This window comes from Stegostoma tigrinum, chromosome 14, assembly GCF_030684315.1.
Source record: "Stegostoma tigrinum isolate sSteTig4 chromosome 14, sSteTig4.hap1, whole genome shotgun sequence".
Classification (NCBI taxonomy): domain Eukaryota; kingdom Metazoa; phylum Chordata; class Chondrichthyes; order Orectolobiformes; family Stegostomatidae; genus Stegostoma; species Stegostoma tigrinum.
The window spans coordinates 10,564,955-10,588,055 of record NC_081367.1 but is presented as its reverse complement, the minus strand read 5'-3'; the positions used below and the strand labels follow the sequence as shown (position 1 = coordinate 10,588,055).

At 40.4% G+C, this 23,101-nt stretch overlaps 1 protein-coding gene across 1 annotated transcript in view; it reads left to right on the top strand.

Moving 5' to 3' along the window:
- Positions 1–236: 236 nt before the first annotated feature.
- LOC125457706 (serotransferrin-like) overlaps positions 237–23,101 on the top strand; it is a 95,695-nt gene continuing 72,830 nt past the window's right edge. The window contains exons 1-8 of the mRNA XM_059650996.1: positions 237–371; positions 6,857–7,017; positions 10,964–11,066; positions 14,405–14,587; positions 18,086–18,230; positions 19,542–19,597; positions 21,167–21,339; positions 22,847–23,024. Coding sequence (XP_059506979.1) covers positions 332–371; positions 6,857–7,017; positions 10,964–11,066; positions 14,405–14,587; positions 18,086–18,230; positions 19,542–19,597; positions 21,167–21,339; positions 22,847–23,024 — 1,039 coding nt within the window. The 5' untranslated portion in view covers positions 237–331. The remainder of the gene's footprint in view (positions 372–6,856; positions 7,018–10,963; positions 11,067–14,404; positions 14,588–18,085; positions 18,231–19,541; positions 19,598–21,166; positions 21,340–22,846; positions 23,025–23,101) is intronic.

Sequence of the window (23,101 nt, the reverse complement as noted above, 5' to 3'; positions counted from 1 at the left end):
TTTAATTGAACAGTTTTACTTTTGAGGACTATCTGATTTTACTGATCTAAAGAATAGACAAATAAATGCTTGCTAGCCCCCTTCTTTTTCTGCAATCATGTTAAGTTAACAAAGTTTTATTTGAATATATCAGAAGTGGGCTGAGGTGTGGTAAATCCTCTTGTGAAATAGAACCCAAAAAAAACAATGTCAGTCTTATCTATCATTCTGCTCACGTAGTCATTTCTGGACATTATAAAGGAGACAGAGGACACAGAAATCCTATCACAAGCCTTTGCTGGTTTGTGACAGAAGTCCCACTCCTCTGTTCTCTAATCCACAGTTTGGCACAATGACTTCTCTGCACGCTGCTTTACTCTTGGGAATTATTTGTGAGTATTAAACATAACTGGTCTAAGAATTTATCGGAAGTCAGATTTCTTTGCTTGTAGCATTTATTTTCAAATACACCTTTTTAAAAGTTTGTTCAGAATCAATCTGGGGCAGGTTCTTGTCATTGAAAAAAGATCCATGGTAAAATCTCTGGGGATTTTTAAAGTACCATCAGTTATGAAAAGATTAATTGCAACTGAGAAGTTAAGTTTAAAAATGAATGTTAAATCATTGTTGTTAAAATCAGCAGCAGAAAAGGTATAAAAAGCCTTAATTCTTTACCTATAACTATCTTGACAGTGACTTCCAGTAAAAGTATTTAGGAAATAGACTTTGTAGATTCAGACTGAAATTATGTACAATATAATTAGACTGTAAACAACCATAATGGAGAATGAAAGTGTTCAAAATCACTAATAGTTATTTATTCAGTGCCAATATATTTTAACACTTAGTAAAATGCAACTGAACAAGATATCTGTGCCTAGATCTGTATAAAATATTTATAGAATGAACATATTTACTGAGGCATGCAAGTACAGAAATGCAGACTTAGAGGCAGACAGAGACACAGGGAGAAGAAACAAATGGAGGCTTAGACTTTTCTGCATAACACTGTTGACAAAGACACAGGCATGCCAAATTTACCAGGGGCATGCCTTTCCAACTTCTAGCTCCTTGCTTCTCTTTAATCTTGTGTCATGAGCTGGTTGTGAAAGTGTGGTAAATGCCAATGCGTACATATGACATATTTTTTGCAATTTTTAACCTCCTGATTCTGGTTCAAGGATTGACTTGTGAGATGTCCACTACTTTCTGATGGTAGTAAAGACCGATTCTTTTATACTCAATACCTGTGGCAATACTTGGAAAATATATCCTCAAGGACACTCCATAATTTATAATGGCAGTAATTTATGGCAGGCAGTATTGTTGGAATTTCCAAGCCGAATATGGCCCTCACTTTGGCAGAGTTCTTCAGACACTGAAGCCAGAAAGTTAGCCAGGGTCATGTCTAAATCTCTATGGTGTGTGAAAGTCATGCATCTTAAAAACAAAGGCCATACATTTTCCACTTCTGCACTCAGCAGATCCTACCCTTCTCCCCATTACATGATTGCATAATCATAGGCTCCAAAGTGCAGACACAGAAGCTTGAGACTCCTAGGGTGAAGTTTTCACATCACTGTCCTGTGGTAATAGTAATGTTTCAAGATTAACTGCACATCATAGAAATTGCCCAGCTCTCATTTCTCTGAAATAAAAAAAACAAAATTAGGGAATTTCTAGCACGAAAGCTAAATACATATGGTTAGTTTTATGTCTGGGAATCAGTTTGTAAATTCAACCTGTAGATTTAAAAAATGAGATGGGGAAAGTAAAGGAGAGACAATTGTTTAAGGATTGACAGTGTCACATCCATTTTTTCAATTGCGAAATAGATGGACAAATCTTGAATATAGTGGCAGGAAATGTGTTTTATTGGTAGAATCAGAAGAAAAGTATTCAAAGTTCATGCCTGGAACTTTTTCTTGGCCTGAATGTTGACTGCAATTGTTTTTTTTAGATATCTAAAAAAGGTAAGAGGGAGGTAAGAGCGGATGTTAGACCACAAGAAAATGAGACTGGAGGAGAAGTAATGGGGAACAAAGAAATGGCAGAGGAACTGAATAGGTACTTTGCATCAGTTTTCACAGTGGAAGACACCAGCAGCATATCAGAACTTCAAGAGAGTCAGGGGCAGAGGAGAGTGTAGTGGTCATCACAAAGGAGAAGGTGGTGTAGAATCTGTAAAGCCAGAAAATTGATAAATCACCTGGGCCAGACTTCTGATCAGTGTTCTGAAGGAAATAGCTGAGGAGATTATAGAGGTTGTAGTGATCTTTCAGGAAACACTGGTGTCAGGGAGGTCACAAAGCACTGGAAACTGGCTGATGTTACACCCCAGTTTAAGAATGGAGCGAGGCAGAAGACAGGAAATTATAGACCAGTTAGCTTGACCTTGGTCGTTGATAAGATTTTGGAGTCCATTATTAAGGATAAGATTGTGGAATACTTCAAAATGCATAGTAGAGTAGGGTCGAATCAGCATGGCTTCATCACGGAGATGTTGCACCTGAAAAATCTGATAGAATTTTTAGAGAAGATAATGAGCAAGTTAGACAAAGAAGAGCTACTGGATATTATCTATTTGGATTTTTCCAAAAGCCTTTGACAAGTTTCCTCACTGGTTGCTGCTAAATAAGGTTAGAGACTGTGGTGTCAGGGGATAAATACGGGCAGAAATAGAGAATTGGCTGACTGGCAGAAGACAGAGAACGGGATAAAGGAATCTTTTTCATGTTGGCAGCTAGTAACTAGTCAAGTTCTGCAAGAGTCAGCGCTGGGACCAGAAATATTCACATTTTACACTAACAATGTGGACAAAGGAACCAAAGGCATTGTTGCTAAGCCTGTTGATGACACAGGGAGAGGTGGAGGGACAGGTAGTGTTGAGAATGAGGGATGCTGCAGATGGACTTGGGCAGACTAGAAGAGTGGGCAAGAAAGTGCCAGATGGAATACAATGTGGAAAAGTATGAGGTTACACATTTTGGTAGGAAGAATAGAGGCATAGATTATTTTCTGAAGGGAGAAAGACTTTGGATGTCTTATGCACAAAGGGACTTAGGAGTTGTAGTTCAGGATTTTCTTAAGGTTAACATGTAGGTTAATTAGGAAAGCAATTGCAATGTTAGCTTTCATTTCAAGAGGGCTAGGATACAAAAGCAAAGATGTGCTACTGAGGCTGCATGAGGCTGTGGACAGACCATATTTGGAATAAGGTGAGCAGTTTTGGATCCCATATCTAAAGAAGGATGTGCTAGTGTTGGAGGGGGTCCAGAGGAAGTTAAGCAGAATGATCCCAGGAATGAGTGGTTTGCCATACGAGGAGACGTTGAGGACTCTGGATCAGTGTTTGTTGGAGTTTAAAGCGATAAGGGGCATCTGATTGAAACTTACAGAGTACTGAGAGGCCTGGATAGGGTGAATGTGAAGAAGATGTCTCCTCTAATAAGAGACACTAGAACCTGAAGGCATGGTTTCAAAGTGAAGGGACCACCTGTTAGAATTGAGATAAGGAGGAATTTCTTTTGCCAGAGGGTGGTTTATCCATGGACCTCATTGCCACACAAGGTTGTGGAGGCCAAGTCATTCAGTGCATTTAAGACAGAGATAGATAGAATTGATTAGTAAAGGGATCAGGGTTACAGGTAGAAAGCAGGAGAAACAGGTTCAGAAGCATAACAGCCATGATCAAATGGCAGACCAGGTTTGATGGGCCAAATGGCCTCGTTCTGCTCCTATATCTCATAGTTTTAAAATTTCTGGATCTTATGTTGCATTCATTCCTAGTATTTACTATAAACCTCAGCTGAGCAACACCCGCAAATTTTTAGACTGTAGATTCTGCAATGGTTGAGCAATGAGGCCAGAATTGATTCCTGTGGAACACACATTCTTAACCTTCCTTCACTCTAGATAACTACTCTTTACTTCTACTCTCTGCTTTACATTTTTTGAGCCTATAATGTTAAAAAAAAATCTGCATTAAAGATTAAGGATCAAATCCTATGCAATTATTGTCACTTACTGTACATTACAATTTCTTTATCAAAATATTTTGTCTGCAGTTTTCTTTTTAAACCAGGCTTTCTGAAATTAGATATTTAACACTTCAAATGTCTGGCTGATCATTACATTGTCAGGGTTTTATGAGCTTCCGCAATAATGATTTATCCTTTTGTAATGCCAAGACATTTTCGAAATTCACACTAGCAGTTGTGGTAGGCTGGTAGGGAGGTGTGAGGAAAAACAATTTTATATCAATCCTTGAACAGGGCTCCTCAGTTTGTGTGATTCTAAATGGGGCACTCCCACGTTATTATGTTCCCAGATGAGGAAAATTGGATGTTGCTCCCCCTGTTTAGTCAATGCCCCCCTTTGCCTCACAGTCACAGGCTGATTAACTTAACAAGGGATCCCTTCCCTTGTAGATACCTTTCATGGTTCGAATGTATTTATGTTTGAAAAGGAGTGAACACAATCGGGCTTTCATAAAGAAAGAGCGAACTTATTAGTAACATGCAAGAAAGAATAAGAAGTGGCACACATACGCAGAATAGAAATAAGAATTGAAGAAACACCAAAAAAAATAGTAAAGGATATATAAATCAGTCTGTGGCTTGTCCATAAGAAGTCAATGGAGAAACATTGCAGCCATTGAACTGGTTCTGATAATGTTGACCTTAGCAGTTCAACAGTTAACCTGACAGTTTTTTGTTCTGCAAGTTGGTTGAAAGGAGTTGGCCTCTTTACTTTCAGTGACTTTTCTGACTTGTGACTCGCTCCACCAATCAGCAAGAGAGCGAGAGATACAGACCCTTCTTTATTCCTTCCATGTACTACCTCAAAGATTCATTGCATTCTTGTTGTCCACTTTTCTAAGTCTGCACTGTTCTGGATTCTTGGAAACTGTGCTCTATCACTTAGTCATAAGCGTAGTTCCAGTTTTTTGCAAATGATGAGCTGCCCTAACCTAGCACTGCCCCTAGCTTTTTCCTGAGCTCCCATTTGCTCAGTTTCACAAAACAATGACTGCTCACATGTTTCCAATCCTCACTGTTTGTACCATTAATGGTGCACAGCTTCTTTTGAGAGCCCTGAATCCAACACTTACCTCTGGAACATGCTTCAGAGTTCTAACACCTTAGAGACATCCAGCTGCTCTAGACTTCTCAATCAATCCCTTAACTACACAACAAATCCTACTACTATGATGTGAAATGAAAATTATTCATAATTTGGAAAAAATTGACACCTCAGCACAGATTCCTGAGGGAGCTCCTTGTCATGTCCTGCCAATCAGAAAAAGACCCACGTATGTATAAGAGATAACAAGGTGTAGAGCTGGATGAATACAGCAGGGCAAGCAGCATCAGAGGAACAGGAAAGCTGATGTTTCGGGTCTGGTATAAACTCTGTTTTCAAGTAACCAGCCAAACTTACATCCATGTCAAACATGCCAAAGACTGATTAATTTTTTTTTGCCCTGTTATCTGTTTCTTCACTTCTCATTTCAATTCTGTGTATGTGTGTTACATTTTCTTATTCTTCCTTGTGTTTTATTAACTAATACTAACTAATTCACTGTTTCTCTAACCCAAAAACATCTAGTTAAAATGATTCCTATTAGAACAAAGATACAATGGAACTGGGAAGGATATCCACAAGGGAAGGGATTCCTTGTCTTAGGTTAGCCTGCTTGTGACCATCCAAGGTGAAAGGGCTTATTAACTAAAGAGGGAGGGTCAATTTCTTACTTTCTCACTCAGGATCACAGTGCCATGTTATTCCCTTTTGTGATGAGCTCTTACTTTGTGCAATAAACTTTTGCGTGACACTTTGTCAAGTATCTTCTCAAAATCCAAGTGCAGTAAACCTGTAAGGTCCTCTTTCTCTACTGTACATGTTACTCTTGCAAAGAAATGCAAACATTGGTTAAACATCATTACCCTTTCACAAAATCATATTGACTCTTTTTGATTGCCTTGAGATTTTCCAAGTGCCCAGTTATAACCTTTTGATAATGAATTCTAACAGTTCCTCATGATAGACATCAAGCTAATAGGCCCATAACATTGTGTTTGCCTCCTTTCTTCAAAAGAGGAGTTATAGTTGCTATTTCCAGTCTGATGTAACCTCTTTAGAATATAGTGAATGTTGGGAAATTAATGCCAATACATCCACTGCCTCATTTGCGACTACTTTTAATACTTAGCACCCTGTCAGGCTGTAACTCCATCAATTTGTTCAATAATACTTCCCTATTGATTATATTTTCATCAGGTTCCTCTCTCACTTCCAACTTATAATTTATAGTGATTGCCAGAATGTATTTTGAGTAGTCTATTGTGAAGACAAGCAAAATATTTACTTATTTTGTCCACCAATTTCTTATATTTGTTATCAATTTCCTTAGAATCACTGTACTCTCTTCTTTGCAATGACTGTGCTTTACTCTTTACAACTGCTGTGCTTTACCCCTTGTAACCACTACGATCTCTATAACCATTTACCTCCATCCCTTTTGCAATCACTATTCATTCTCTCATTTATAATCACTGTGCTGTTGGAGCTTTAAACTCACTTTGTTGTGTCTTGTATACCATCTTTATTTACTCTTTTTCAGCCTGTAGAGGACCACTAGCTACATTCTCTCTTAGCCGCATAATTGCCATTCTTCCTCCTTGCAGTGATATAGCTGTGTCATCTTCCGTTGCTGTGAAGTCAGTCATATCTTGCTCTCTTTTGCACCATTCAGTTTCAATTCAGTATCTATATCTCACTCCTCTCTACAATTAATGTGCCTTCTCTTCTCTTTCATAATTGCTGTGCTTGCACATTGTAAAACTACTGTCTGACTTTCTTTTTGATTGTCAAGCTCTTTCATTCGCTGCTGAGCCAAAGATCAAGTGGTGTACAGTTTCTTCACAAGAGACAAGGAAATGCCAGGATTTGAAAACCCACATGGCAAATGAAGGCTTCAGCAACTTCCACTGTGCACAGAAGGATAATCCTGAAGCCTGTCTGAATGCTATCAAGGTAAGATTTAATTTTATTCAGCCCTGCACATAAGATTGCAATCTAATTACTTTATTACAGGATTCTTAGGCTGATATGAAGAATTAATTAGGTGGATATAAGTAAATAAAAACTTTATAAACCCTGAAATAAATTGCAGAATTATATTCATCAAATGTATTGTCTCAAATTTTACTACGCGACCCTATCCATTTGATAGCGTTATTGGTGTAAACAAAGCTTTGCTGCTGACCCAGACCTTTGCGACATTTTATTAGAGCAAGTAAATCCAATTGATGCAGCAGCAGCAGCTATAAAACAGGCTTTAAATGGTAACATAAAACTAGATGAATTATTCACACAAGAAAACAAGAGAAAGGATCAGGAGTGGAGGACATGTCTTCTCATGCTTTTTCTGCCATTCAGTACAATCATGCTGAACTTGGTCTTTATCATTTCTTTCTTATCCATTCCCCATGTCCCTGAAAGACCAACAATCTTTCTGTCTCAATCTGAAATATATGCCACGATGAAGCATCCACAAACCCAGTTGAGAGAATTTCAAAGATGTCAAACTGTTTGACATTTTGAACTGGCCCCTTATCCTGAGCCCATCATCATTTGACAAACCCCCTATCCCTGAGAACAATTCAATGGTTTTCATAGTCCCCACAGGGACAATGTTTTAGTTACTCAAATTAACACCGTCATGGATAGGTGCACCTTTAACAGGTAGATTGATAAAGAAGAGGTCAAGCAGGTTTCTCCCTTCTTGTTACTTCTTTCAACTCCTCCTGCAGCATCAATCTAGCAAAAATGATCTTCATGACTTACATGCTTGGTCCATCTTGGTACTGCCTAGACACTCTTGATTGTAGACATTGAAGTCCCACCAGGCTGAGGATGTTTTGCACCATTGCTATACTCAATGCCTGTTTCAAGTCACCTTCAAACTCTAAGAGTACTGACTGATCAGCTGAGGGAGGGTGGTAGGTGGTAATTAGTGGGAGGGTTTCTTGCCCTGAAGCCCAAAGAATTTGTTTGATCCTAGAGCCAGTGTTGGGAATTGACACAGTTTTACCTCCTGAAATGAATCAATATACTAGCTTCCCCAAGGGGGTCTGTCTTGCTGAATATCTAGAACATAACAACAATGAAGGTGCCTGATCTTGACAGTGGGATGTGATTTGATGAATTTGACTACATCAGGCTGTTACTTACCTTTCCTTTGGATTATGTCTCACAAATTTGCTACAAATTCCTGTTGCCATTGCCATTCGTGAGGAGGACTGCGGAAGGTTGACTAGTCTGAGTATGCCTTTGATGAATCCAGTGCCTATGCCAATGTCTGGCATTCCATGTGGTTTTATTATTACAGTAGGTGCACGAGAACATCATCAGTTTCTAGTTCCTCTCCAAGTTGCACTCCATCCTGCTTTGGAGTGACATTGTGGTTCCTTCACTGACACTGAACCATAACCTGAAAATCCCTTCCTAATTGCACTTTGAGTGCACTCTACACTATACACACTCCAACAGTTTAACAAGGCAGCCTATGACCACCTTCTATGGGGCATATAGGAATGGCACTAAGTGTGGTCTTTTTCAGCAATCCTCACATTCAATGGACAAATAATATTACTGAGTTAACAATGAATAGTTATGCTACTGAGGGAATCTCTCAGGTCATAAAAAACACTCAGCAAGTCCTAAAGAATAGCCAAGAGTTGAAAGTGGGTATCAATGTTTCGAATCTCAAGTTTTAAAAAAAAACCAGAAGTGGGACGGCACTTTGTCCTCTGAGAATACTCTCAGCAGCATGAAGCAACTTAAAAAATGCAAATGAAAATATGGATCAGTCTGGTGGACCTTCAGTGCTCTCCATCTATGGGAAGCATTGCCTTCATTAGGGTGAGGACTGCGCACAATCTTCAAAGTGCAGGCAAATATCTGGCTGTATCTTACAGGGATATCTGACAGGTTAAAACATCATTGGGCGGAAGTATGCCTTCCCTAGAAAGGGCAAGAAAGATGTGGGGCTGTCACTGGAGAGATACCACCCCAACTTTATGGACATCTTAGCAATTGAGTTCTGGGTGGTTGATCTTACCAAACCACTACCATTTAAGGCCCTGAAGTGGCCTATCATTGACCACTTAAGGGCTCCAACCTGTCACCAGCTCAATTTCCTGACTTCCCAGTACACAACAGAAATGACCAGCTTCTTGACTGGGAAAATGGGGATACCTGCTTGCTACATTGGGTAAGTGGTTGAAAGATTGGTGACCAATATATAAATGCTTGATTCCTACGTGATCTAGTTGGCTATCTCAGTGTTGGATGGGGCTCCCTCACCCTCACATTAGCCTGATCCCACATTTTAACTGAAACGTAGAACGTCCCAATCATTGTTGCAGCTAGTGGCTTCTCAAAGCCGTCTCAGAAAATTTAAATCTGAAAAAGATGATGCCGACACAAGGGGTATGCTGGTGAACTGCTAGGGTCAGAAAAAGGAAGAACGCCATTTTGATTTGAATAATTATTGTCACATGTACCGAGATATAGTGAAAAGTATTGTTTTGAGTGCTAGCCAGATAAATCATACCTTAAAAAACATCAATGTAATAGAACAGAATTAAAGAATATTGTGTTACAGCTCAGAGAATTTGCAGAAAAAGATCAACTCTGATATATGAGAGGTTTATTCAGAAGTCTGATAACAGCAGGGAAGAAGCTGTTCTTGAATCTGTTGAGATGTGTTTTCAAACTTTTGTATCTTCTGCCTGCTGTAAGAGAGTGGAAGAGAGTACAACTGGGGTGGAAAGGGCCTTTCATCATGTTAGCTGCTTCCCAGAGGCAGCGAGAAAAATAGACTGAGTCATTAGAAGGAAGGCTGATTTGCCTGATGGACTGGGCTGTGCGCACAGCTCTCTGTAATTTCTTGCGGCCTTGGCAGGAGCAGTTGCCGTAACAAGCTGTGATGCATCCAATGCACCTATAAAAAGTGGTGTGAGTCATTGTGGACATGCTGAATATCCTTAGCCATCTGAGGAAGTGGAGGCTTTGATGTGCTTTCTTGATTGTGGTGGCGATGTGGATGGACCAGGATAGATTGCTGGTGATATTTACTCATATGCATTTAAAGCTCTCAACCATCTCCACTCCACCACCATTGATACATACAGAGGCGTGTCCTCCACTCTGCCTCCTGAAGTCAATAACCAGCTCCTTTGTTTTGCTCACATTGAGGGAGAGATTGTTATGTTGTCACTACAAAGCCACTAAGCTGTCCAGCTCTTTTCTGTACTCTGTCTCATCTTTGTTTGAGATGTGGCCCACAAAGGTGGTGAGTTCAGCAAATTTGTAAAGTGGAATTAGAATTGAATTTGGCCACAAATTAGTACAAGAAGTATAGTACAGACTGAGTACACAGCCTTTAGGGGGTACTGGTGTTGAGGATTATCATGGAGGAAGCATTGTCACCTATCTTTATTGATTGCAGTCTACGGGTCATTGTGAGAGACAAGATGTGTTTTGACTTGTCAATTGGAAATGATCCAGAGAATATCCAGAGAACGGATGTTGAGATTCCCTTGCTGGTTATTGACTAAAGAAGAGTCATGTCAGCAAAGGCAACAGTCTTTCAATGTCCCAGGGCTAGTGTTGCAATTCCTACTGTTTCTCATATACATAAACTTCAGTTGTGAGTCTGGCCTTCTTGTGCACAGTGCTTATATGTTTTCAAAGGTTGAATATTTTTACTGTCTGACTGAATTCTCAGATCCACGTGTCAAATTGGAGGATGTATATTTATTGTCTCCTTCAAACCTAGATTGGTAAATTTCATTGAAGAATTCAGTAAAGAGGCGACACAATTAGATGGAAAAGCAAGCAATGTCCCTGTTAATTGCATTGATTGAAAGTAAGGTGAATTTCTATTAACGACGTACATGTTTCTCATTCTCAGAATCGAGAAGTAGATGCTATAACTGTGGATGCTGGAGATATATACAAGGGAGGTCTCTTGCCTGAACCACGCCTGAAACCAATTGCAGCTGAGAATGTCACAGGTAATTGCTTGCTCTTCAAAAGGAAAGGGACAGCTAGTATTTTATTATTATAGGTCAGTTGCTCAATACTCATTTCTATTGTGAGCCAGCCACATGGATCTGTTCCGTACATCTATAATCTCTGACTGTTTAGACAAGAAATTGTGACATTTTGATGCAGATTATTTTTGCCTCATCTTTACCACTAAGAAATATCTCTCATTAAAAGTAACATTTTCAATGAATGATCTACTCATCATTTGATGTATCACATAATAAGAGCATGTACAAAATGATTTTGTTAAAAATATTTCACACAGACTCAGGTTCTGAAATGAAGTGCATAGTTCCTTGCCCGAGAATTAACCTTTCTCTTTAGTGAAAACAATATAATATTCTAGATTGGTGGGCTTGAATTAAAGCTCCCTCAAAAATTCATGTTTCTTTCAAATGTCTGACCTGCCTTTGCTCTGCCCCAGCCTTGAAATGTGCCCTAACATAGATTTCTTCAACTGAAGACAGTGCATGGGTTCCTGCCTATCTCAGTCACAGAATTTCAAGCAGTATATCAGAAAGAGCTGGCTGTAGTTTAGCAACTCAATTGCTTTGAGAATCTCTCAAAAACAATCTTTGTAAATTATGTAGATGTCTGCACCCACAGAATATGATAAATCAGGACCATTCAATAAGAACATTAGGCGATGGGATTGCAAAGAAGGTAGCAGAGCAAGTGGTTTGCAAGTTACTTTGATGCTAATTGGGTAGACTTAAGACACTGACACATGCCAATGTGTGAATTAAAACCTTTCATGTTCCAGGCAATTATTTAAACTTCGGTGGCATGGTGGCTCAGTCCTTAGCAAAGCAGGCTCACAGCACTAGAAACATGAGTTAGGATGCAGCCTTGGGCAACTGTCTGTGTGGAATTTGCTGCTGGGTGCTCTGGTTTCCTCTTACAACCCAAAGACATGCAGGTCAGGTGGATTAACCATGCCATATGTCCAGGGACATGCAGGCTGGATGGGTTAGCCATGGTAAATGTGGGGCTATGAAGATAGGGTGAGGGCCTGGGTCTGGGCGGGATGCTCTTCAGTGGGTCAGTGCAGATTTGATGGGCCGAGTAGCAACTTTCCTCACTGTTTTGTGAGTCAAGTTTTTATAGTGTGACCTTTACTCATTCCCAAAGACTGAAAACCATTTGTTTCGTGGTGTCTAAATTATGCATTCACAGTGTCATACTCCAAGTTCCAGAATAATGCATTTGATTAGCACCCCATCTACCACCTTAACCACTAGCTCCAACTATCAGCAGCAACACACAGTGTGAGCTATTTACAACTTGCAGTTACTCACCAAGGCTCCTTTGACAGCACGTTTGAAAACCTCAGCCGCTTGGAAAAATAAAGGAAGCACTACCACTCGCAAGCCCCTTTCCAAGCAACTCCAAAACCGTACTTAGAAATATGCTGCCCACCGTTGTTGGGTCAAAATTCTGGATCTCCATGGCAGAGCATAATTTACAATGGTTCAAGAAGGTGGCTCACCGCCACGGTCTCAGGATAATTAATGATTGGAAATCAGCCGATCCAGGGATCTCCATATCCTGTGAAAAAGTGGAAAGAAAGCAAATTAGTTACACCACCGTAGAAGGGCTGCAACCAGAGAAAAAGAACAGTAACCATAATCACTGTTTCCATGGAGACCTTTGTTTTTTCAGAATAACCTTCAAAATTGTAGCTCTGTTGTGTCTAAGAATCTTTAACAACTTTGAGCAAATAACTAGAACATGGTCAAACGTTACTTGGAGCGATCTCAATATGTGTCAAACGCCTTTTCGACAATAAGTGCAACACCTTGAGACCCATCCCTCTCTAAAATGAGCGCTGCAATCCGTATGAAAGTCCTTTTCATCGCAGCCTCATAACCTGATGTAGCCTCCTTTGTACAGATTTTGGTGCACTCAGTGGAGGCTTGACAGGCCAAGTAGCCTCCTTCCGCACAATAATATTTCTGGAATTCTGTGATTCTCTATAGCCTATAGTATACTTCTTCCTACAACCATCCACACAATCCATCATGCACACTTCTCTTTAGCAATGCTGTTTATCTATGATTGAACATAGAACATAGAACATAGAACATAGAACAGTACAGCACAGAACAGGCCCTTCAGCCCACAATGTTGTGCCGACCATTGATCCTCATGTATGCACCCTCAAATTTCTGTGACCATATACATGTCCAGCAGTCTCTTAAATGACCCCAATGACCTTGCTTCCACAACTGCTGCTGGCAACGCATTCCATGCTCTCACAACTCTCTGCGTAAAGAACCTGCCTCTGACATCCCCTCTATACTTTCCACCAACCAGCTTAAAACTATGACCCCTCGTGCTAGCCATTTCTGCCCTGGGAAATAGTCTCTGGCTATCAACTCTATCTATGCCTCTCATTATCTTGTATACCTCAATTAGGTCCCCTCTCCTCCTCCTTTTCTCCAATGAAAAGAGACCGAGCTCAGTCAACCTCTCTTCATAAGATAAGCCCTCCAGTCCAGGCAGCATCCTGGTAAACCTCCTCTGAACCCTCTCCAAAGCATCCACATCTTTCCTATAATAGGGCGCCCAGAACTGGACGCAGTATTCCAAGTGCGGTCTAACCAAAGTTTTATAGAGCTGCAACAAGATCTCACGACTCTTAAACTCAATCCCCCTGTTAATGAAAGCCAAAACACCATATGCTTTCTTAACAACCCTGCCCACTTGGGTGGCCATTTTAAGGGATCTATGTATCTGCACACCAAGATCCCTCTGTTCCTCCACGCTGCCAAGAATCCTATCCTTAATCCTGTACTCAGCTTTCAAATTCGACCTTCCAAAATGCATCACCTCGCATTTACTTCTCTCATTACAATGATTTTAGTGACCCCTCATAGATTAATGACCCTACATCCATAACAATATTTTATGATAGATATATCTGTATGGGGATCTCCATAACTGGGATAGATGTCACTTTAGAGGGATTTAAACATCACTTGGCAACTATCTTAACATGTCAAAGACCCCTGGCCACAATTATCTCATTGCTCGTGATAGAACCCGCTCCGAAGTGCATTCAACATGTTTGTAGGAATAGACTCCACGGCTATCTTGATAACCTGCATACTTTACCATACTTTCCATTATTTGAGAAGCAATACTACTTCAGATTGCTCGGCAGAATTTGACAGGGATTGACGTTATTCCATTGCCGAAATGCCATAAAGAATTAATGTGGTTGATGGGGGTACTTGGATATGAAGTGGAAATTAGATTTTTCTCTGATCGAATTGTTGACAGTGTAATTTGTATTTTACAGGCGAGTCCTGCTACTATGCTGTAGCAGTGGTAAAGAAAGGCACCAGCTTTAATTTCAATACATTGAGGGGCAAGAAGTCCTGCCACACTGGTTTGGGTAAATCTGCTGGTTGGAATATCCCAGTCGGAACTATTCTGAGAAATTTCGGACAAGACTGGAATACTGACGATCCTGTTGAAAAATGTAATGTAACGTCTTGTTTTGCTTTCTTTTGTCAGGGACTTTTCAATTTTTGTATTCAAACTAAGCCAATTAACAATACAAAGTTGACTGGGAATAGATTATTCATGATAGTCAGATTGGATGCACTGTAAGCACTTAATGAATTGGGCAAACATCGTTACAAAACCCAAAGTAATGAAAGGTAATAAAATGTGAGGCTGGATGCACACAGCAGGCCAAGCAGCATCTCAGGAGCACAAAAGCTGACGTTTCGGGCCTAGACCCTTCATCAGAGAGAGGGATGGGGAGAGGGTTCTGGAATAAATAGGGAGAGAGGGGGAGGCGGACCGAAAATGGAGAGAAAAGAAGATAGGTGGAGAGGAGAGTATAGCTGGGGAGGTAGGGAGGGGATAGGTCAGTCCAGGGAAGATGGACAGGTCAAGGAGGTGGGATGAGGTTAGTAGGTAGGAAATGGAGGTGCGGCTTGAGGTGGGAGGAAGGGATGGGTGAGAGGAAGAACAGGTTAGGGAGGCAGAGACAGGCTGGACTGGTTTTGGGATGCAGTGGGGGGAGGGGATGAGCTGGGCTGGTTGTGTGATGCAGTGGTGGGAGGGGATGAACTGGGCTGGTTTTGGGATGCAGTGGGGGAAGGGGAGATTTTGAAGCTTCTGAAGTCCACATTGATACCATTGGGCTGCAGGGTTCCCAAGCGGAATATGAGTTGCTGTTCCTGCAACCTTCGGGTGGCATCATTGTGGGACTGCAGGAGGCCCATGATGGACATGTCATTTAAAGAATGGGAGTTAAAATGGTTCGCGACTGGAGGTGCAGTTGTTTATTGCGAACCGAGCAGAGGTGTTCTGCAAAGCGGTCCCCAAGCCTCCGCTTGGTTTCCCCAATGTAGAGGAAGCCACACTGGGTACAATGGATACAGTATACCACATTGGCAGATGTGCAGGTGAACGTCTGCTTAATATGGAAAGTCATCTTGGGGCCTGGGATGGGGGTGAGGGAGGAGGTGTGGGGGCAAGTGTAGCACTTCCTGCGGTTGCAGGGGAAGGTGCTGGGTGTGGTGGGGTTGGAGGGGAGTGTGGACTGGACAAGGGAGTCACGGAGAGAGTGGTGTCTCCGGAAGGCAGACAAGGGTGGGGATGGAAAAATGTCTTGGGTGGTGGGGTCAGATTGTAGATGGCGGAAGTGTCGGAGGATGATGCGTTGTATCTGGCAGTTGGTGGGGTGGTGTATGGGAACGAGGGGGATCCTCTTGGGGCGTTTGTGGCATGGGCGGGGTGTGAGGGATGTGTTGCGGGAAATGCGGGAGATGCGGTCAAGGGCATTCTCGACCACTGTTGGGGGAAAGTTGTGGTCCTTGAAGAACTTGGACATCCGGGATGTGCAGGAGTGGAATGCCTCATCCTGTGAGCAAATGCGGTGGAGGTGGAGGAATTGGGAATAGGGGATGGAATTTTTGCAGGAGGGTGGGTGGGAGGAGGTGTATTCTAGGTAGCAGTGGGAGTCGGTGGGCTTGAAATGGACACCCTTGAACGCGTCTCCCGCATTTAACCTTGAAACTAATTCCTCCAATGAGCCCTTTTGGATTCACTAGTTGATCTTCTGGATATGTCGATAGATGGACTCCCATTTGATGTATGAGTATTGCCCATTTCTCTTTCAAAATTGCTATCAGAGCCCTCCAATTGGCATGGGACTTCCAATCTTCCCAGCTGTGCTTCCAACAGCCTGTTTTGAGCTGGAAAGTCCATGCCAAGCCTAACTTCAAAGTAATTTAGGTTGGCATCTGGGCATTAAAGGCCCACACTTGCAATGGTTCAGCCCTTCCCTTGCCATTTCTATTTCTATATGGATTGCAAATCTGACCTAGGAAACCACTGGTTAATGACTTCAACAGCTGTAATGTTTGGGATCATGAAAATCAGTGCTGGAAGCAGGAGGTTCAAATTGACAAATTCTCTATATTACAGTTCATTAGATTCCTCTGGAAGATTTGAAGGCTAAAATATTTACACCGGGGTTCCGGGAGTCCATTTCAACATAATTCCAGTCCTGTGTCCCTCGATCATTCCACATTCTATGCTGCCCTAATTTTTCCATTCCTTCCTGTCCTTCCCTCTTTCCCTTACACTTCCCAACTTTATTCATTCCTGTTAATTGAATTAAGACAAAGCATTCTTTTCTGCATCCTTCTTTTTTTGCTTTCCAGTTCTGTTTTGCATGTTTTTCTTTATTTTTCTACTCCTCTCTTGCCCTTTACTATGTCTTATCTCTGCTTGCCAAGTCAGTCTATTTGTCTAACAGCAAATAGAGTAGAACCCAAACAGTCCCTGACGTTGCTGCTCCATTTAAACATTCTTTTCAAAAATTCAAAACAAGTGTATTTGTGATGAGATCATGACATTTTCAAAGCTTTGTAATGGTGTGGTAAACCTGGATTATAGTCTTTAGCTTTGATTATCATATCATAAAAATTGAATTTATGCAATGAAGAAGGGGCAGAAAAGATTGATGAAAAAAGAATTCATTATGTAAAAGGAGAACCACCAAGGAGGGATTGTAGAAACTGATGTTCCACAGTTGAGAAAGGATACTAAAATGACATCTTGTTTACTTATAGTAAGTATTATAATGTTTAGATATCATTAACTGAGAGCATTTGATGCTAGAATTCCCAAATTTTCAGGAGCAAATTGGACCTATGCATTCTTAAAATGAGATATTTACGTGAGAAAGAGGCTGGTGTTTCAGAACTGATGGACACAGAAATTTCATCGTTATTCCTTACTTTAAACGTTCACCTGTGTATTTCCAAAATTTTCCAATTCTATTTCAGGTTTTCAACAGCTGCAGTGTTTTATTCTTTGTCTTTGCCTGCTTTTAAATCTTATTCTATGTTACTTTCTCTGTTACTCTGACCCATGCATCATTGCGTGTGCTGTTAAACGTGTAAGAATATGTATTTTTTTAATTAAGTAATTCCCGGTGTAACCTCAGTCCTTATTTTGCAGAAGTTACTTGCTCTTTTGTCATCTTCACTGTTATTGACCGGCCTGTGAGCCCTACCTTTAAACTTACAAGGGTAAATTTTGCTGGATCTTTGCCCAGGCAGACTGGATTGTTTGGGTGAAGCAAATAGTGGAAAATTGAGTTGATCAGAACCTCTTCATAAAAGAATCATTCAGTTTATCCTTCCCTTAATTTCTGTAGAAGAGACAAATCAGATCAGTCGCTTTAGAGGACTTTTTCTGAAGAAGGGCCTTGAAGCGAAGCGTCAAACATTCCTGCTCCTCTGATGCTGCTTGGCCTGCTGTGTTCCTCCAGCTTCACACCGTGTTATCTCAGTCCCTTTAGAGGCACAGGCTTCCCAAAGTGGGCAGTTTTTCAAAATTCACTGCGTCCCAAATAATCCTGCCATATTGGTTGCCAACTCCAGAAAGTCTCCTCCATGGACTCATACCTCCTGATCATTGAAAATTAATTTCTCTTTTTTTTCCCCTCTACCAGTTGTGGCACAATTCTTTTCCAGCAGCTGTGTTCCAGGTGCTTCTAAGTCTTTCCCTAATCTTTGCAAACTGTGCAATGGAACTGGAACAAATCACTGCCAACGATCACACAATGAACCCTTCTATGATTATTCAGGAGCATTTCTGTAAGTATTCTACACTTCTGAAGTCAGAAATGATCAAACTATCATGGAGAACAAAAGCATCCCTTTCAATTTGCTTCCTACAGGATAGCAAGTTCCACTCTGATTGTTGGGTTCAGTTTAGCTGTAAATGAATTGTAATCTCTCCACTTGATTTGTTGATACTTATGCGTACAACAAAATGTATAAACCAATCCAACATATTCTTTTTCATTGACCAAATGTCACTCCAGTATTTCTGAAATAAATGATAGACTTTTTAAATAAATGAGAGACTGTTCAGCTTGTTTTTTAGGGTATTCTTTGAACCACCTTGAAAAGAAGAAATCACTGAAACTATGCAGCACCATTCATGATCTTGGAATGAGAAAACTTGCTTCACAACTGACATATGTTTGAAATGCAGCCCCAGTCATAATGTAGTCAACATGAATGTAGTATATGGTCCCACAAATGATTTGATCATCTGTTTTAGTGATGTTGGGTGTAGGATACATGTTCCTCCAGACAATTTGAAACATCAGCCCTTTAAAATAAGTGTCCTAGGATATTTGAAAGGATAGGCAGGACCTTGGTTTGATGTCTCAGCCAGCATTCACTGTGCCATCTTAGGTTATATACCGAAATTTGCAGAGTGGAACCTGAACCTGCAACCTTCTGAGTGTGGTTTATACTGGGACTGAGATGTGTTGTCGAAACTGAGTGGAGGAAGTGTTCTTTTGTGGCTGTGATTATTTGCGTTATGACTTGAGGGAGAGCGCTTTCTACAAATGTTCAGATATAGTATCTGTCACAGAAAGTGACTATAAGTGCAGCTTGAGGTAGTGTGGAAACAAATTGTTCTGTTTCTAATCCCAAGGTTTGCATGACCTGCAAGCATCTATGTGGGATTTGTCTACAGTAATAGTAAGCATAGTATGGCACATGAATTTGTTCATGTTATATTGGAATGGAAGCGGGGAGAAGCCATTATTTATAGTGGATTGCATGACCATGTGCCATTAAAGCAGGGTCTATGGTTTAAGATGGTTTGTTGATAATATAGGAAGATTTGTTTTTGGTGGGATGGTATTTGGTCTTCTGTAGGATAATGAAATCTGCTAGAATGTTAAGTTTATAAATTTTTATTTTTGTTTTTATATTTCTGTGGAAATAAACCTTAAAAAATGTACAATGTTAGTCTCGATTGTAAGTTGTTCTATGCCTAAACTTGCTAAAGGCTCTTGTAACAGGCTTATCAAGTTACACAGTCCACACTGGGGTGTCCCACTGTTTTGGTATGTTTAATTAACTACTGTGATTATTTCTTTCTAGATGCTTGAAGAGCGGTGTTGGAGAGGTGGCCTTTGTGAAACATACCACAGTGCCAGGTAGGAGTGGTTTCAGTAATCTGTCACTCATTAAAATTTTATGTAAACTGGTCCTGACTAAAATTGTTTCTTTTGCAATGTTTTGTCTTACTTTTGATTCAACTTTTTCCACAATTGCAATCAGCCTGCAATTGCAGAATCTGTCCATAAATTTCCTGAAAATCTCTCTGAAAAGCTTTTCATCTGAAAAATTTGAATTGCCATCTTTCTTCAGTAAATTGAGTTTCTATTGTCCAAAACAAGGATCAAAATCATTGTTTATATAAAATTCTAAAAGAGATTCTGTATTTCTCAACAATATGATTAATTTATTTACACCATTTTCCTTAAATATATTCATTTAAGCTTCTATTTGAAGAATCCAGATGTTTCTTGATAGCTTGAACATAATATAGTTTTTCAGAGCTGTAACACTGTGAACTGAATTTGGATTGTGCAGATTAAATAGTGAAATTTGTATCATTTGTGCCAGAGTAGAATTAACTCAGAAGGACAGCTGCATCTACTTCTAGTAGATTTTTTTTCCATTGGCTTTCCATCAAATAATTTTGAAAAATAACATGAAAGATTTACATTTATAAAGGGTAAATTTTTAACAGACATTTTCTGTGTGAGTGTGAGAATGTAGGAATGCTTATAGAATTTTATACATGGTCACCAAGTCAGCTAGATTTAGACTCATAGAGTCATGCAGCAGACCCTTCAGTTCAGGTAGGTTATGCTGACCATAATTCCAAAATAAGCTAGGTCCACCTGTCTGTTTTTGGCCTCTATCGCTGCAAACATTTCTTATTCATGTACTTATCTAAATTTTAAAAAAAGACTTTTTAACTATAGCCGCATCCATCACTTTCTCTGGAAGTTCATTCCACACACGAGCCACCATTTCCCAGAAGTTTTGGGAACCTGATGTTGTCACTAAATAAGTGGCCTGAGCCCGCACTTGTAACCATGTCTGAGGAGACAGTAGTCTGCCTCAGTGTTTACTGCCTACTTAAAGACCCTGAGCACGTTTTCAAAGTAGCAGACCAATTTGGAAGAATGACTTTGGATTCTAGGCAAGGCCATCAGGGGAAACTCGCATACTGAGACTGAGTTAAGAAGCATGACAGCACCTTGCTTAAGGAGATGTTGCTGCTGACCTGAACAGAAATGAAGACTTGGCCATGGTTTAGGCCTGAAGCCTGTTGGGGTTGAGCCGAAGCCCTTTTGTTGGGTCAATATCCACTTCGATTTCAACCTTTCCTGCTTGCAAATCTTTCAGTGGTGCTCAGAGCCTTCAGTTCTGATGGCCCTACAGATCTTATGGCTCCCCTGCCCTAGCCTGCTGGAAGTAGACCCCGTGTATCTAGCTGATAACTTCCCCAGGTGGTGAGATGGCAAAATCCCTGCAAGGCTACAGAATCACCCCAATAAACCAGCTTAATCTTCATGGAAGGGGCAGAAGATCCTACTCTACATTCAATTTACCAATTGAACTTGTATTGCCTGAACTGGGACCAGGACTGGCAAAGTGAGCAGTGCACAGCCTTCTTGATAATGTTTATTCTTTGCATTATTGTTCATTAGCTGCTGAGAAGGCAAACTATGAGCTCCTGTGCTTAGATGGCACCAGAAAAGCAATCGATAAATACAAAGAATGTAACTGGGCTAAAGTACCAGCTCATGCAGTGGTCGTAAGAAGTGGAATTGTTGAAGATGGGAAAAATAATGAGATCTGGAGATTCCTCTCGACAGCTCAGGTATTCAGGAATGGGATCTTTCATTTGGTGTCAATGCTTAATACCAAACAGCTTGGAAATTATGTATGGGCCACTAACAAGATAGATTTGTAACTTTCATTGCCACATAAAGTCTCCCAAACATACTCATTCATTTCACATGGAATTGAGTGCAATAATTGCTCATAGTCGAGCAAGCATGTTTGCCAATTTGTTCATGTCCCACAAACAGCAGTTGGATCAATAATCAGGAAATCTGTCATCTGTGGTGTTGCTTAAAGGATGAATGCTGACCAGAGAGTTTGATAACTTTCTAATTCTGAACAATGGCAATATTTTTATGAAAAAGCCTTTGGGTGATGTGTCTCATGATCACTGTTTTCCAGAAACTGTTTTTGATTGTCTTTAGAAATTGGAAATGAATTTTCTCCCCCTGAATTGACATAGGGCTCCTTTCCTGTTTTTGTCTGTTCTTCTCCCAGATCACACTGGAAACAGTGAAGGTTATGATGTCCTGTTCCACCATGACAATATGGGATAGCCATGATAGACAAACTAACTTTGATTTGCATGTGTACACCTGAGATAAAATGTAACTCCAAATTCACAATTCAAGTATCATTCATAACCTGCTGGAATTATGTATTAGGCAGTTGTTCATAAAACTATCTTGGCAGTTTGAGGTTGTTTTCCAGATGTTCATTTTAAGGGCAGGAGAAATGGATACATCTTGCCAAATGGGACTCGTGGACACTGATTTTGGAAACTTTAGGATAATTTATGTTATGTACATACGCCTACCCATCCACTAAGATGCGGGCTAAAAATATCTGTGTTCAATTCGTATGGCCCTCATTTAGGTTTCAGAGACAGGAGATTATTTTTGTCGACCCAGTGTGTGCCTGATCAGAACCCAGACTGGAAAACATAACTTGCTCGCACTCCAGTAAATCCAAATGCTCTCTAAGCAAGATGACTTTCCGCTCAAATGAAGCTGTAACAAAATATACTGGCAGATCACCACAGGGCAATTGCTCCTGGATTATTGTAAGTGGTTTGCTCATACCATAAGAAGGAATCACATAGAACAACTTTTCTACAATAAGCAGAAAGCTTTTTGGTGCAGATCAGCTGACCTTTACATTGTGCTTCAAGCAGTTTCTAAAAGTTTGTTAACAGTTTTTGCTGCTACAAAGGTTTCAGACATGAGAAAATGCTTTCTTCAAAAAAGCATGAGTCAGGTTTGTGAGCATTCATTCAGGGAATGTTCGACTCTTGTAACAGGGTTGGATTTGCCATGAGGTTTTCATAGAGAATATCTATGTGCTGGTGTCAATTATAACATTGAAAATATGTCAAGGTGTAGTGTTCCTACCACTATGATGGTTGAGATTTTGTATCTAATGTTCCAGGCAAGTTATTAACTAGGAAGATAATTACTAGTTTCTAGTTTGGAAAGCATTGTTTAACCTCAAGACTGATGAGGATTCATTAACACTTCTGGGTTTCCTAATGTCATATTTTACAGAAAAGATTTGGGCCTCAGAGTCAGGGACAATTTAAACTTTTCAGTTCATCAAATTATGGACGTAAGGACTTGCTGTTTAAAGACGCAACAGAAGAGCTGATTCACCTTCCCAAAGCAACTGATTACCTTATGTACCTCGGCCCCAAATATGTAAATGCTCTGAAAACCATTACCAAAGGTAAGAAAATGTTTTGGTGAGAATTAAATGTAACTGATAACTGGCTGGCAAACCACCTTTGTTCCTCCCCTTGATTT